This window comes from Gymnoscopelus braueri (assembly GCF_963280865.1).
Source record: "Gymnoscopelus braueri genome assembly, chromosome: 10".
Lineage (NCBI taxonomy): Eukaryota > Metazoa > Chordata > Actinopteri > Myctophiformes > Myctophidae > Gymnoscopelus > Gymnoscopelus braueri.
In genome coordinates, this window is record NC_137611.1 from 1,618,057 (window position 1) to 1,632,354 (window position 14,298).

General features: G+C 44.2%; 1 protein-coding gene across 3 annotated transcripts; it reads left to right on the forward strand.

Moving 5' to 3' along the window:
- Positions 1-4,302: 4,302 nt before the first annotated feature.
- LOC308094258 (uncharacterized protein) lies at positions 4,303-13,048 on the forward strand. Of its 3 annotated transcripts, XM_080440797.1 has the most exons (7): positions 4,303-4,406; positions 5,762-5,795; positions 6,151-6,554; positions 6,886-7,012; positions 7,506-7,601; positions 7,807-8,003; positions 12,741-13,048. In XM_080440797.1, the coding sequence occupies exons 3-7, from the start codon at positions 6,504-6,506 to the stop codon at positions 12,768-12,770; spliced, it is 501 nt and encodes a 166-aa protein (XP_080296923.1). In that variant the 5' UTR covers positions 4,303-4,406; positions 5,762-5,795; positions 6,151-6,503; the 3' UTR covers positions 12,771-13,048. The 3 variants fall into 3 exon arrangements, with proteins under 3 accessions (XP_080296923.1, XP_080296921.1, XP_080296922.1); XM_080440795.1 differs by lacking the exon at positions 12,741-13,048 and having other exon boundaries at positions 7,807-8,157; XM_080440796.1 differs by lacking the exons at positions 5,762-5,795; positions 12,741-13,048 and having other exon boundaries at positions 4,307-4,406; positions 7,807-8,157.
- Positions 13,049-14,298: the final 1,250 nt, after the last annotated feature.

Here is a 14,298-nt window from a genome sequence, read left to right on the forward strand (position 1 = left end):
TGAACGTCAGACTACTGAATGTTCAAGCGATAAAAATATGCGATTCAACACAAGAAATGTTCTGCTGTACCACTTGTTCTAGGATAAAATAATAATAATAATAAATAATATATAATCAGATAAAGGTAAGAAAAAGGCTAGTCCGGAATTCTGCTTTAACTTGCTTTACTTAGGTTTACTACGTTTTGAGTCTGAAGCTTTCCTGTAAAACAAAAAAAAAGCGAACCATTTTTGTTCCTAAATATTTTCATATACACACTAACAGAAAAATACATTCAAACATTGTCCAGAAAAAAATATATACAATATACATATGTATATATACAATATACATATGTATATATACAATATACATGTGTACGTTTGGAGCCACAAGGAGCTGTGGAGTCTCCATCTTAACACCTCCACAACAACTGGAATTTTTTTTTTTCACCCCTTTTTCACCTTCTTCTTACTCTTCACCTTCTTCTTACTCTTCACCTTCGTCCTACTCTTCATCTTCGTCCTACGCTTCACCTTCGTCCTACTCTTCACCTTCTTCTTACTCTTCACCTTCTTCTTACTCTTCACCTTCGTCCTACTCTTCATCTTCGTCCTACGCTTCACCTTCGTCCTACTCTTCACCTTCTTCTTACTCTTCACCTTCGTCCTACTCTTCACCTTCGTCCTACTCTTCACCTTCGTCCTACTCTTCACCTTCGTCCTACTCTTCACCTTCGTCTTACTCTTCACCTTCGTCCTACTCTTCACCTTCATCCTACTATTCACCTTCGTCCTACTATTCACCTTCGTCCTACTCTTCACCTTCGTCCTACTCTTCACCTTCGTCTTACTCTTCACCTTCATTCTACTCTTCACCTTCGTCCTACCATTCACCTTCGTCCTACCATTCACCTTCGTCCTACTATTCACCTTCGTCCTACTCTTCACCTTCGCCTTACTCTTCACCTTCGTCCTACTCTTCACCTTCGTCCTACTCTTCACCTTCGTCCTACTCTTCACCTTCGTCTTACTCTTCACCTTCGTGCTACTCTTCACCTTCGTCCTACTCTTCACCTTCGTCCTACTCTTCACCTTCGTCCTACTCTTCACCTTCGTCTTACTCTTCACCTTTGTGCTACTCTTCACCTTCGTTCTACTCTTCACCTTCGTCCTACTCTTCACCTTCGTCCTACTCTTCACCTTCGTCCTACTCTTCACCTTCGCCTTACTCTTCACCTTCGAAGGACTACTGTTTTCCCCCGAAACACGGGCCACTTGAGTTTGGTTTAGATGCTGGACAATGGATGGATGGACGTTTTACCACTGCTCCACCTGAGCGCTCCTCCCTCCATACACTGGAAGTGTTCTGTTCTGTCTAAAGTGAACAGGTGGCATTCCTTTGGAGGTCATGGAAGTGTGTGTGTGTGCGCGCGCGCGCGCGTGTGTGTGTGTGTGTGTGTGTGTGTGTGTGTGTGTGTGTGTGTGTGTGTGTGTGTGTGTGTGTGTGTGTGTGTGTGTGTGTGTGTGTGTGTGTGTGTGTGTGTGTGTGTGTGTGTGTGTGCGTGCGTGCGTGCGTGCGTGCGTGCGTGCGTGCGTGCGTGCGTGCGTGCGTGCGTGCGTGTGTGTGTGCGCGTGCGTGCGTGCGTGTGCGCGCGTTGGCTTTAACAGCACTATGGGGGGGGGGTCCTGAAAGATTTATGTGTAACTTTGTGTGACCCCCAGCTCGCTGCCCAGATAGCAAAATATGGTTATTCAACGTTGAATTATAGTCGTTAGGGTTGATTTTTGGTTACGATTGAAGACTGATGGTTTTTCAACATTGAATCACTGTTGTATTGCAGTGCAAAATTCAATGATTGAAATGCCAACATTGAATCAGCGTTGAATCTATGGTGCAAATTCAATGATTGAAATGCCAACATTGAATCAGCATTGAATCTATGCTGTTTGCCTTTTTCTTTTCTTTTTTCTTGATGGGGGGAGGGGGGGAGGCACACCCCTCCTCACACCCCCCCTCCCCCCATTTAATGATTGAAATGACAACATTGATTCAACGTTTTATCCATGCAGTTTGCCGTTTTCTTTTCTTTTTTTCTTGTTGGGGGGAGGGGGGGCAACCCCCTCCTCCCCCTCCCCCCTCCTCCCATTTAATTATTGAAATACCAACATTGATTCAATGTTGAATCTATGACATTTGCCTTATTCTTTTTTTGACGGGTGAGGGAGGGGGGATGCCTTCGCCTCCCCTCCCCTCCTCCCCCTACCTTCGCTAACCCTAACCTTAGCTGCCCTTGGGTTAGGGTTAGCCTTCTGGAGCCCATGGAGTGAATCCGAAATCAGATTCTCGATCAGTGCGTGTCCGATTCGCCCAATATAAGTTTCCTTCCACACAGACCTACGGTTTACAACCTAGGCTCTTAATTGCCTAGTGCAGCGATTCTCAAACTATGGGTCGCAACCCAAAGTGGAAGGAAAAAAAGACGATGTCCTTCACTCGGATTTTACACCAGGCAGTCGTTTGTGTATTTGTCCTGTCTCGCGCATCAACTGAGGCCGATAGGCTGTGCTTCAATACACATCATGCATGTATAATTTGGGGGGGCTGCGTCCACGACCAACGTGAAACCTCTCTCTCTCTCTCTCTCTCACACACCCCGACACCACACACACACACCCCGACACGACACTGACACTGCACACAATGCACACAGCGTAGCAACAACACAGGAGGACACAGATGATTTAGCTGAGCTCTTCAAAACGATTTACTTAGTCCGTAAGCGAGAGGGTACAAAATACAAGAACCGCGGATCCATGTGGTTTCATCTGTAGCCCTCGCACGGAGTTTAACTTAGACTGCGTCGTAACGTTACCGTCAGACAACAATTACAGACAACCAGAGACCACCAGTAGCCTACTACCAACAGCTGCACCGCTATGTCGGATAAAGAAATGATGTGGTTCTAGCGAGATATTTTGGGGGCGGTTTGCTGGGGTCGCCAAAAGATTTCCCTTATTATATGGGGTCGTGGTATGAAAAAGTTTGAGAACCCCTGGCCTAGTGTTACCGCTTCACTTCAACGTGCTTTAACTTGATAATGTATTACGGGCCCATCTTTTGATATGTTGTAGAGCTTGTCCATGCGAACACGTGGATATGTGTCTAATTTCTTTGACACTTTTATGGCGAAGATCTCCACTTTCACTATGGTCCTAAGAATCTAAAACCCTAAGACCATTTTGAGTGGTCTTAGGGTTGAATGGTCTTGTAGTGTCTTACATGGACGTGTTTCCCAGAGGAAGGCATAAGAATGCGATTCAACTTCCCTAGGCTCTAGGCCTACTAGGCCTAGGGAACCAGCTTAAAGTTGGGGTGCCTGCGACCTTATACAGGGATTTTAATTCAGACCTCAATAGCTTCGACTACATACCTGGACAAGGAAAGTGGTGCTGTGAGGATATTATTTTTTGATTTTCGAAGCGCCTTTAACACCATACAGCCCCCCCCCCCTCCTTCCCCTTCTGAAAGACAAACTGAACAGCATGCATGTTGGCCCACACCTTGTGTCCTGGATCATGGACTACCTCACTGACAGACCACAATACGTCAGGTTGAGGGACTTTACATCTGACACTGTGACCTGCAGCACAAGAGTCCCCCAGGGGACTGTGCTGGCCTCCCTTCTCTTCACCCTTTACACGGCAGAGCTCAGACACTGCACAGAGATGTGCCACCTGCAGACATTCTCAGTAATGTAAAGTATACATAATAATAGTAATAATAATATTAATAATAATAATACAAAAATAATAATAATACACTTTATTTATAGCACACTTTACATTTTTGGAAATCAGGTTAAAAAACAACAGGTTAAAAAACAAAAGGCACAAAAATGTTAAATGTTTTTACATGATGTGAACATCATCATTAATATCAGTTATTATTATCATTATTAATTTTATCCTTCAACTTCAGCCGATCTACAAGCTCACAACTTGCAGATCGGCTGTTTGCCTCTTTCTTATATTATTTGAGAATTTGGCCAATGTTTGACAAAAATTTTTTTGTATAGTTTGTTGATTACTCTTGATGCAGCAATGGTCTTTTTATTTGCTATATTTTTACTTTTTCATTTATTAAAAAGGTTACTTAAATTGTCCCTTCACTGTCATCTGGGGACCCCCCCCCCCCCCAGAAAAAAAAATCATGTGGGGACCCCTGGCTGGTCCCGATCCACAGGTTGAGAACCACTGACCCAACATTGCGTCAACATTATAAAGGGGTTAGGCGGAGGCGGAGCTTATCCGTTTTGAACACACACTCAGACGGACCGGGGAGCTGCAGGAAGTCGAACTAACGGCTCAGGAGGAGCGAACCTTACAGACATGGATGTTTCCATGCTTCTAATCTACTATAACAGGTAAATTGAATTAGTTTATGGAATTAAAATGTTGTCCAACTTGTTAGTTCATGACCGTGGCGTGTATTTGCCCGAGTATAGCCCTGAAACATGACTGTCATATATGATATGATAGTCATGACGAAACTTCAACCTGGTGTTTGCACTTTCAACTTTACGGTCCTTACATCTAAATAAACGTTCAGATTTCAAATATAAAGTGCTTAACCCATGGCCACGGATGTTACAATTATATATGGTATCTCAGAAGTACCCGTATTTTCCGTATTGTTTAATAAAAAGCATTTTCATCCGATCGATGGCCATTTCCTCATAGAGTTATAACGTATGTAGAGTGCAATACACTTCCCAACCGATAGGGTCACAGTTAGCATATGGCGAAAAACCTAAGAAAATGGCCACCGATCGGATTAAAATGCTTTTTATTGAACAATACGGAAGATACGTGTACATCTGAGGGTCCGTACATACTTGTAACATTCGTGGCCATGAGGTCAGCACTTTATATTTGGAATCTGAACGTTTATGTGGATGTACGGGCTATAAATGGAGAAAGTGCAAACACTAGTTTGCAGTTTATCCATGACGCTCGTGATCCATGGCAGGCCTGACTCGCAAATTTTGAAACTAGTCTTTGGTAGAAACATATTTACACACGATTAAAATATAATTGTATCCAAGTGATGTTTATAATTAGTAAATCAATAAGTCTGATTAAGTACTTTAGCCCTATTTTATACTTTTGTCGTACAACAGCGTTGCTTAAAAAAATCGCCAATCTACAAGCTCACAACCTGTTGATTTTACTATTTTTATTAAGAAGAAAACCCCGACTGGATCTGTGGATCCGGATCTTCAAATAGTAAAATCAGCAGGAAGTTGACATTTTTATTCAAAAAATAAACAGTACTGGGTTTGGTGATGTTCTATATTGTCTGAATTAGCTTTGATTGTGTTTGTTTATGTGCTAAAATAGTGACTTTGAGAGCTGTTTCAGCGTACAATGTAAGTCAATGAGGAGCATATTTTGAATGATCAATTTCTAATCAATGGAGCAATTATTTTTGATTTCTTGTCCTCCTTTGGAGTTACATCATGGCAAGGTAAATACACAACACAAACCTCTACCAAAGTGGTCTTGCCCTTTTAAGCACTATCGCTTTAAACATGGAAGCCATGCCAGAACCACGCAATTTAAAAAACATAATTTACCATTATAAATCCTAACCAAACAGTAAAGAAATACCACATCACACTGGGCAGAAAAAAGTGTTACACTGGCATTCACCTCATTAGAGCTATTTGGATGCAGTAACCTATGTTAAACCTATGTTAAATCTGTGCTCCTTCTCCAGGTGTTTTTGGGTCTTCCTCTGCTCCGTTTGCCTGGTGCGTTCCATGTTAATGTTTAATTATTGCTGTTTTGTTTCTCCTGAATGTGTGACTAATCCTGCTCCACTTTCTCCTTATCAGCTGTACCTCCACTGTTAAGTTTCTAAGATACAAAGTCATCCCTCCATAGACTGCCCTATTCATGATAATTAAAACTTGTATCTGATTGCATTTAATGGCATTCTCCCACTATGCTTTCAAAAACTAAATGATAAAACAAATGTCATTTATCTATAGACACAGGTATCTGTACACCTTCACTTGTCTTTATGAGGGGATCTACTAATATTTCCTATAACTAATTAATTAAAGTCTAACACATCAATCTTCTTCTTCTTGCGTATGTCATCAGATCCTCAGCTCCGTTGCAGCAAGCCAGTCCAGCGTCTCGTCATCCAGGTTCATCAGGCCTAGGTCGCCATGTGGTGGGCGGTGTTTCGGGCAGCTGGTCATGATGTGTTCCACAGTCTTTAGGGGGTCTCCAGGTTCACAGTGGGCACTGTCCGAGAGGCCCCACTGTTGCATTGCTTCACCGAAGCGTCCCACGCTTGTCCTCAGGCGGTTGAGGGTTGTCCACTGCTTACGGGGCAGGTGCTGGCCAGGGACATCTGTGGGATCCTCGATGTAGTTGTGAAGCCTAGATGGTTCTGCTGCTTTCCACTGTTCCCTCCACCTTGCCTTGCTAGTCTGCAGTCTAACACATCAATGTTAGACTGTTTCTCTTCAAACAACATCAACACTTCACTGATACTCTTGGTAAATAAGTTTGCTATACTATTTGAAAATGGTGCCAACATGACAACTGTTTAGTTCAGGACATGGCTATGTTTAACAACGTGATACACTATCTGGTCATAATAGATCTTGGGATAACAACTCTACTTTCAAGCAGACAGAATGTTTACAGCTGTCTAGATGTACTTAAATCATTAATTGATCTGTTAATTATTTATGCGTGTACAGTATTTACAGTCTGTTCTTTCTATTGAATATAGTCATTCCAGAATTTTACTTCCCCTTAGTGGGTGTGTATTGTGTTTTCTACCATATAAAAAGGCGACATTTGACATGTAATTGTGGTTGTTAGGACACCGATGACCTTCCAGACATGTCCCACCTCTCCATTGGGATCCTGACCGTGGTTCCTGAAGACAGCCCGGCTTCTCCTCACTCACTGCACTTGGACTCTTCACTATCATGCATCGTCTTGGAAGGTACAACAGTGATGACCTTCAAAGTCTCCCACATGCCATCTGCCTACTGTTTGGACTGATTTACGCACTGAATTTGGAGTACCCCAAATCAATGAAGAACACCTTTGATTTTATTCAAAGAGTTCTTCTCTCACTTGGACATAAATCCCTAAAACCCAAAATACAATCTCTCAAAAACTGATGGAGTTAGTGATTGTTAAGATTAGAATAACCACTGGATTAATGCAGGCACTTTGATTGTTTAGCTTTGAATAACCATCAATTTAATGCAGACACTTTAATTTTGATTGTTACGGTTATAATAACCATTGATTTATTGCACTCATTTTGTTTTCTGTTTACTGAAGAGCTGGGGAGATCGACCCCTGCTACTGAACAAATACTCATCAATGACTGCTATCAGAATATACTGTAGAGCTTTGTAGAACAGTACTCAATCTTATTGTTTTACAAATACACTCAGTAGACTCAGATTTTTTTGTCTTTGTTCTAGGCTCTGAGAAACTAGACGCACTGAAGGGCTTTATCACCCTGGTCGGTGACCTAGAGTCTGGAGTGTCCAGTCTCGGGCAGCAGGAGCTATATCCAGGTATGGATGTATACGTTTGCCATACATTTCACACTGAACCTGACGTTCTTGGTAGCGAGTGATCCGTGTTGTGAGCTGCAACTAGATAGTGAAGTTTTCAGAAGGTCACAGTTGTCTGTTTTCATGGTGCACTGAGCGCAGAAAGGGGTCAATGTAGCTGATGTCTTAAAATGCAGTTTGTTAATTGCTCGCTCTCTATTCACAGGCTGTGGACAGATGATTTCATCTGTGCAGCTGGCAGCCATACACCAGCGTGCCAGGAAGGACTGCAAGAGGCTATTCCACGCCTTGTTCGAGGTGTTCTTCACCCATGAGGAGTGCCGCAATGCCGTCGTATACGGAAAGCATGGTGTCATCCCAGAGGGGAAGAACAAACTGGATGAGGCGAAGAGGCACTGTTCAGTAAGTATTTGTCACACCACTAGTTCCTCAGAGTAGTGTTATAGATGGCCAGTCAGTGGAGTTGGTAACCACTTATAGACAGACATGCAAAAGTGTCACTTTTCAGCTACAGTCACCTTTTTGAACTCAAATAGGGCAATTGTGTGACACCTGACCCGAAAGAAAACAACATGTTGTCACCTATTTCACCTCGGGCTGTTTGCATGCCTGTGTATACCACCTGTATACCACCCATAGACCACCTATAGACCACCTGTATACCACCTGTATACCACCTATAGTCCACCTGTATACCACCTATAGACCACCCGTATACCACCCATAGACCACCTAGAGACCACCTATAGTCCACCCGTATACCACCTAGAGACCACCTGTATACCACCCGTATACCACCTGTATACCACCTATAGACCACCCATAGACCACCTAGAGACCACCTATAGTCCACCCGTATACCACCTAGAGACCACCTAGAGACCACCTAGAGACCACCTGTATACCACCTGTATACCACCCATAGACTCACCTCTTCAGACTCCACCTCAGCCCGTAGCACTTGCCCTCCTAGCCTTGATGACCTTGCAGGATTATGCAAAGGACAGATACCACCCGTATACCACCTGTATACCACCTAGAGACCACCCATAGACCACCTAGAGACCACCTGTATACCACCCATAGACCACCCGTATACCACCTAGAGACCACCTAGAGACCACCTAGAGACCACCTGTATACCACCTGTATACCACCTGTAGACCACCTGTATACCACCCATAGACCACCTATAGACCACCTATAGACCACCTGTATACCACCTGTATACCACCCGTATACCACCCGTATACCACCCGTAGACCACCTATAGACCACCTGTATACCACCCGTAGACCACCCATAGACCACCTATAGACCACCTATAGACCACCTATAGTCCACCTGTATACCACCTCTAGACCACCTGTATACCACCACCTGTATACCACCCGTATACCACCTGTATACCACCTATAGACCACCCGTATACCACCTAGAGACCACCTAGAGACCACCTGTAGACCACCTGTATACCACCTGTATACCACCTAGAGACCACCTATAGTCCACCTGTATACCACCTGTATACCACCCGTATACCACCCATAGACCACCTATAGACCACCTGTATACCACCTGTATACCACCCGTATACCACCTATAGTCCACCTGTATACCACCTATAGACCACCTGTATACCACCCGTATACCGACCATAGACCACCTAGAGACCACCTATAGTCCACCCGTATACCACCTAGAGACCACCTATAGTCCACCCGTATACCACCTAGAGACCACCTGTATACCACCTAGAGACCACCTATAGTCCACCCGTATACCACCTAGAGACCACCTATAGTCCACCCGTATACCACCTAGAGACCACCTGTATACCACCTAGAGACCACCTATAGTCCACCCGTATACCACCTAGAGACCACCTGTATACCACCTAGAGACCACCTATAGTCCACCTGTATACCACCTGTATACCACCCGTATACCACCCATAGACCACCTATAGACCACCTATAGTCCACCTGTATACCACCTGTATACCACCCGTATACCACCCATAGACCACCTATAGACCACCTGTATACCACCTGTATACCACCTATAGACCACCCGTATACCACCTATAGTCCACCTGTGTACCACCTATAGACCACCTGTATACCACCCGTATACCACCCGTATACCACCCATAGACCACCTAGAGACCACCTATAGTCCACCCGTATACCACCTAGAGACCACCTATAGTCCACCCGTATACCACCTAGAGACCACCTGTATACCACCTAGAGACCACCTATAGTCCACCTGTATACCACCCGTATACCACCCATAGACCACCTGTATACCACCTATAGACCACCTGTATACCACCCATAGACCACCTAGAGACCACCTAGAGACCACCCGTATACCACCCGTATACCACCCGTAGACCACCCGTAGACCACCTAGAGACCACCTAGAGTCCACCTAGAGACCACCTAGAGTCCACCTATAGACCACCTGTATACCACCCGTATACCACCTGTATACCACCCATAGACCACCCGTATACCACCCATAGACCACCTAGAGACCACCTGTATACCACCTGTATACCACCTGTATACCACCTAGAGACCACCTGTATACCACCTATAGACCACCTGTATACCACCTGTATACCACCTATAGACCACCTGTATACCACCTATAGACCACCCGTATACCACCTATAGTCCACCTGTATACCACCTAGAGACCACCCGTATACCACCCATAGACCACCTCGAGACCACCTATAGTCCACCCGTATACCACCTAGAGACCACCTATAGTCCACCCGTATACCACCTATAGTCCACCTGTATACCACCTATAGACCACCCGTATACCACCCATAGACCACCTAGAGACCACCTATAGTCCACCCGTATACCACCTAGAGACCACCTATAGTCCACCCGTATACCACCTAGAGACCACCTGTATACCACCTAGAGACCACCTATAGTCCACCTGTATACCACCCATAGACCACCTATAGACCACCTGTATACCACCTATAGACCACCTGTATACCACCTATAGACCACCTGTATACCACCCATAGACCACCTGTATACCACCCATAGACCACCCATAGACCACCTAGAGACCACCTAGAGACCACCTAGAGACCACCTGTATACCACCCGTATACCACCCGTATACCACCTAGAGACCACCTGTAGACCACCTAGAGACCACCTAGAGTCCACCTAGAGACCACCTAGAGTCCACCTATAGACCACCTGTATACCACCCATAGACCACCTAGAGACCACCTGTATACCACCCATAGACCACCCGTATACCACCCGTATACCACCTGTAGACCACCTAGAGACCACCTAGAGACCACCTAGAGTCCACCTAGAGACCACCTAGAGTCCACCTATAGACCACCTGTATACCACCTGTATACCACCTAGAGACCACCCATAGACCACCTAGAGACCACCTGTATACCACCTGTATACCACCTAGAGACCACCTGTATACCACCTAGAGACCACCTGTATACCACCTGTATACCACCTGTATACCACCTATAGACCACCTGTATACCACCTGTATACCAACTATAGACCACCCGTATACCGCCTATAGTCCACCTGTATACCACCTATAGACCACCCGTATACCACCCATAGACCACCTCGAGACCACCTAGAGACCACCTATAGTCCACCCGTATACCACCTAGAGACCACCTATAGTCCACCCGTATACCACCTAGAGACCACCTGTATACCACCTAGAGTCCACCTAGAGACCACCTAGAGTCCACCTGTATACCACCCGTATACCACCTGTATACCACCTAGAGACCACCCATAGACCACCTAGAGACCACCCGTAGACCACCCGTATACCACCTAGAGACCACCCATAGACCACCCATAGACCACCCATAGACCACCTAGAGACCACCCATAGACCACCCATAGACCACCCGTATACCACCCGTATACCACCCATAGACCACCCGTATACCACCCATAGACCACCCAGAGACCACCTAGAGACCACCTAGAGACCACCTAGAGACCACCTGTATACCACCTGTATACCACCCATACACCACCCATAGACCACCCATAGACCACCTATAGTCCACCTGTAGACCACCTGTATACCACCTGTATACCACCTATAGACCACCCGTATACCACCTAGAGACCACCTAGAGACCACCTATAGACCACCTGTATACCACCTAGAGACCACCTATAGTCCACCTGTATGCCACCCGTATACCACCCATAGACCACCTATAGACCACCTGTATACCACCTAGAGACCACCTATAGTCCACCTGTATACCACCTGTATACCACCTGTATACCACCCGTATACCACCCATAGACCACCTATAGTCCACCTGTATACAGACATGCAAAAGTGTCACTTTTCAGCTACAGTCACCTTTTTGAACTCAAATAGGGCAATTGTGTGACACCTGACCCGAAAGAAAACAACATGTTGTCACCTTTTTCACCTCGGGCTGTTTGCATGCCTGTATAGATATATATCTTGGGGTATCTTGTGACAATGTATACACATGTCTGTCTGTCTTACTGTGTTGTGTTTTTAGGGCTTTTATTTCGGGGGACGGGCGTGCTATAACAATTAAACTTAAAAATATGATACATTCGGAATAAATAGCCTCCAAGTAAAATTTGCAGAGAGCAAGGAGGCTGCCAAGGGCCCCTCCCCTCCCCTCATAACCAGTTGATCAGCTGTAAACTCTGTCTACACAGACTGTGGCAGGCACAGGGCTCCAGAGTGCGACCTGCCTATTGTGCTGTATGTGCGAGTTAAATCTGATTTCGAACCACCTCTGGAGGTGGTTTCAAATCAGATTTCAACTCAGATTTCAACTCGGATGTGTGCATTTAGACTGATTTAACCAGAATCTCCTGTTGACTAGTTGAGCACAATTTCCTAAATTAATATTTAAAAAAAGTTTAGGTTGGAGTCAGGTGCTGGTGAAAGTGTATGCAATGCTTTAGATGCTCATTTCAAATTCCAGTCCAGTCTTTTAGCCAACCCGCACTGGCTGCTGCAGATTAAGTGTCTTTGTGTTTTATATGTATACAAAATTGAGTGTTTAAATCCCATGTGCTTTCTTGTTATCTTATCTTTCAGCTGCTGCTCAACGATCGGACCGAAAATTAACCCAGTTGAACTATGAAAAGACGGTCAAGTCTTGGCTGCAGTTTGCGCCTGGCCGTCAGGGAGGCATCCCGAGGAATGCTCTGGAGCAGCAGGGACCGGATCTGGATGCAGGTGGCACCTCTGCAGGTTCCCTCCCTCCCTGAAGGGATTAACCCATTACAACCGGGACAGCGTTTTGCGTTTGAACTTCAACCATTTTTTCTTTTCTTTAACCCATCTAGACCGGGACAGCGTTTTGCGTTTGAACTTGGACCTTTTTTTCTTTTCTTTTTATAAAAAACAACCCAAAAAAAAATCGTGAAAATTAATATTTTGTCCCCGATTCTGTCTTCTAAATACTACTTCCAAATCTGTGGTTCTCAAATTTTTCCATGTCAAGGACCCCCAAAATCACATGTATTTGGACGCAGACCCCCACCTAGAAAAATATCTTTCCAGGGACCCCCAGAAACAGATTTCAGTTACAAAAGTTTCCTTTGAAAAATATATATTCAAAGATTTGAACAAATGTTTACGATTTTTCAAAAATAGCAGATCTATCATTTAGAAGACATTCACAGAATCGGGTCAAAATATCCAAATGCTTGCAGACATTTTCACGATTTCTTTCATAAATAGCAGATCTACAATCTTGTATATGTTCTATATTTCATCTGTTAAAGCATAAAAACAATGGTTAAAGCAGTTCAACGCAGGTCTAAATGCCTTGGTTCAATAAATGTGAAGATTCAAATCATATTGTCTGTCTTTATTTTTATATTTTCACATTTTGGGAAATGTAAGGTAATTTTGAACAAGATGTAGCCTTACAGTATATCAGCATACATAATTTAAAATGTACATGCAGATTACCATTAGGTTGTTGGATGATCAGGATCAATATTGATTCCTAATATGATTCAGTATAATCCAATTAATAAATTAAATCAGTGTTCGATTCCTGATGTTGATTCAACATAAAATCAACTAAAATGTGCATGCAGATTACCATTTAGATGATGGTTGAATCAATGTTGATTCCTAATGTTGATTCAACATTAAATCAACTAAAATGTGCATGCAGATTACCATTTAGATGATGGTTGAATCAATATTGAGTCATAACGTTGATTCAACATAAAATCAACTAAAATCAGCATGCAGAATACCATTTAGATGATGGTTGAATCAACGTTGATATAGTGTTAGTTAGTGGTTGAAACCCAACGTTGAATCAAATAATAATGGCGTTGTGATTTCAGTACAGTTTCAACGTTGAGATTGAACGTTGAGTCAACCGTTATGGCCGACTATTTTTCAACGTTGATTCACCCATATTTTGCTATCTGGGTGCTGTGTGCCGGCTAACCCCCCAGAGTCCTGCACCGTCGGGTACCCGCGTTTGACGGGTGAAAACGTGTGAAAAATATACTTTTATAATCTCACAGGGACCGGGACGGGCGGTACTGAACTAAACGCGGGGGGGGGGGTAACATCAGAGAGCACTGTTTACGCCCAAACAACGTCACTTGTGTAACTTAACACAACA

What these genes read in the sequence shown, in the direction of transcription:
- LOC308094258 (XM_080440795.1), top strand. Translation starts at nt 6,504, where the DNA reads ATGTTAGACTGTTTCTCTTCAAACAACATCAACACTTCACTGATACTC. An exon ending in ATCATGCATCGTCTTGGAAG is followed by an intron (nt 7,013 to 7,505) that starts GTACAACAGTGA and finishes TCTTTGTTCTAG; the next exon opens with GCTCTGAGAAACTAGACGCA. An exon ending in GCAGCAGGAGCTATATCCAG is followed by an intron (nt 7,602 to 7,806) that starts GTATGGATGTAT and finishes CTCTATTCACAG; the next exon opens with GCTGTGGACAGATGATTTCA.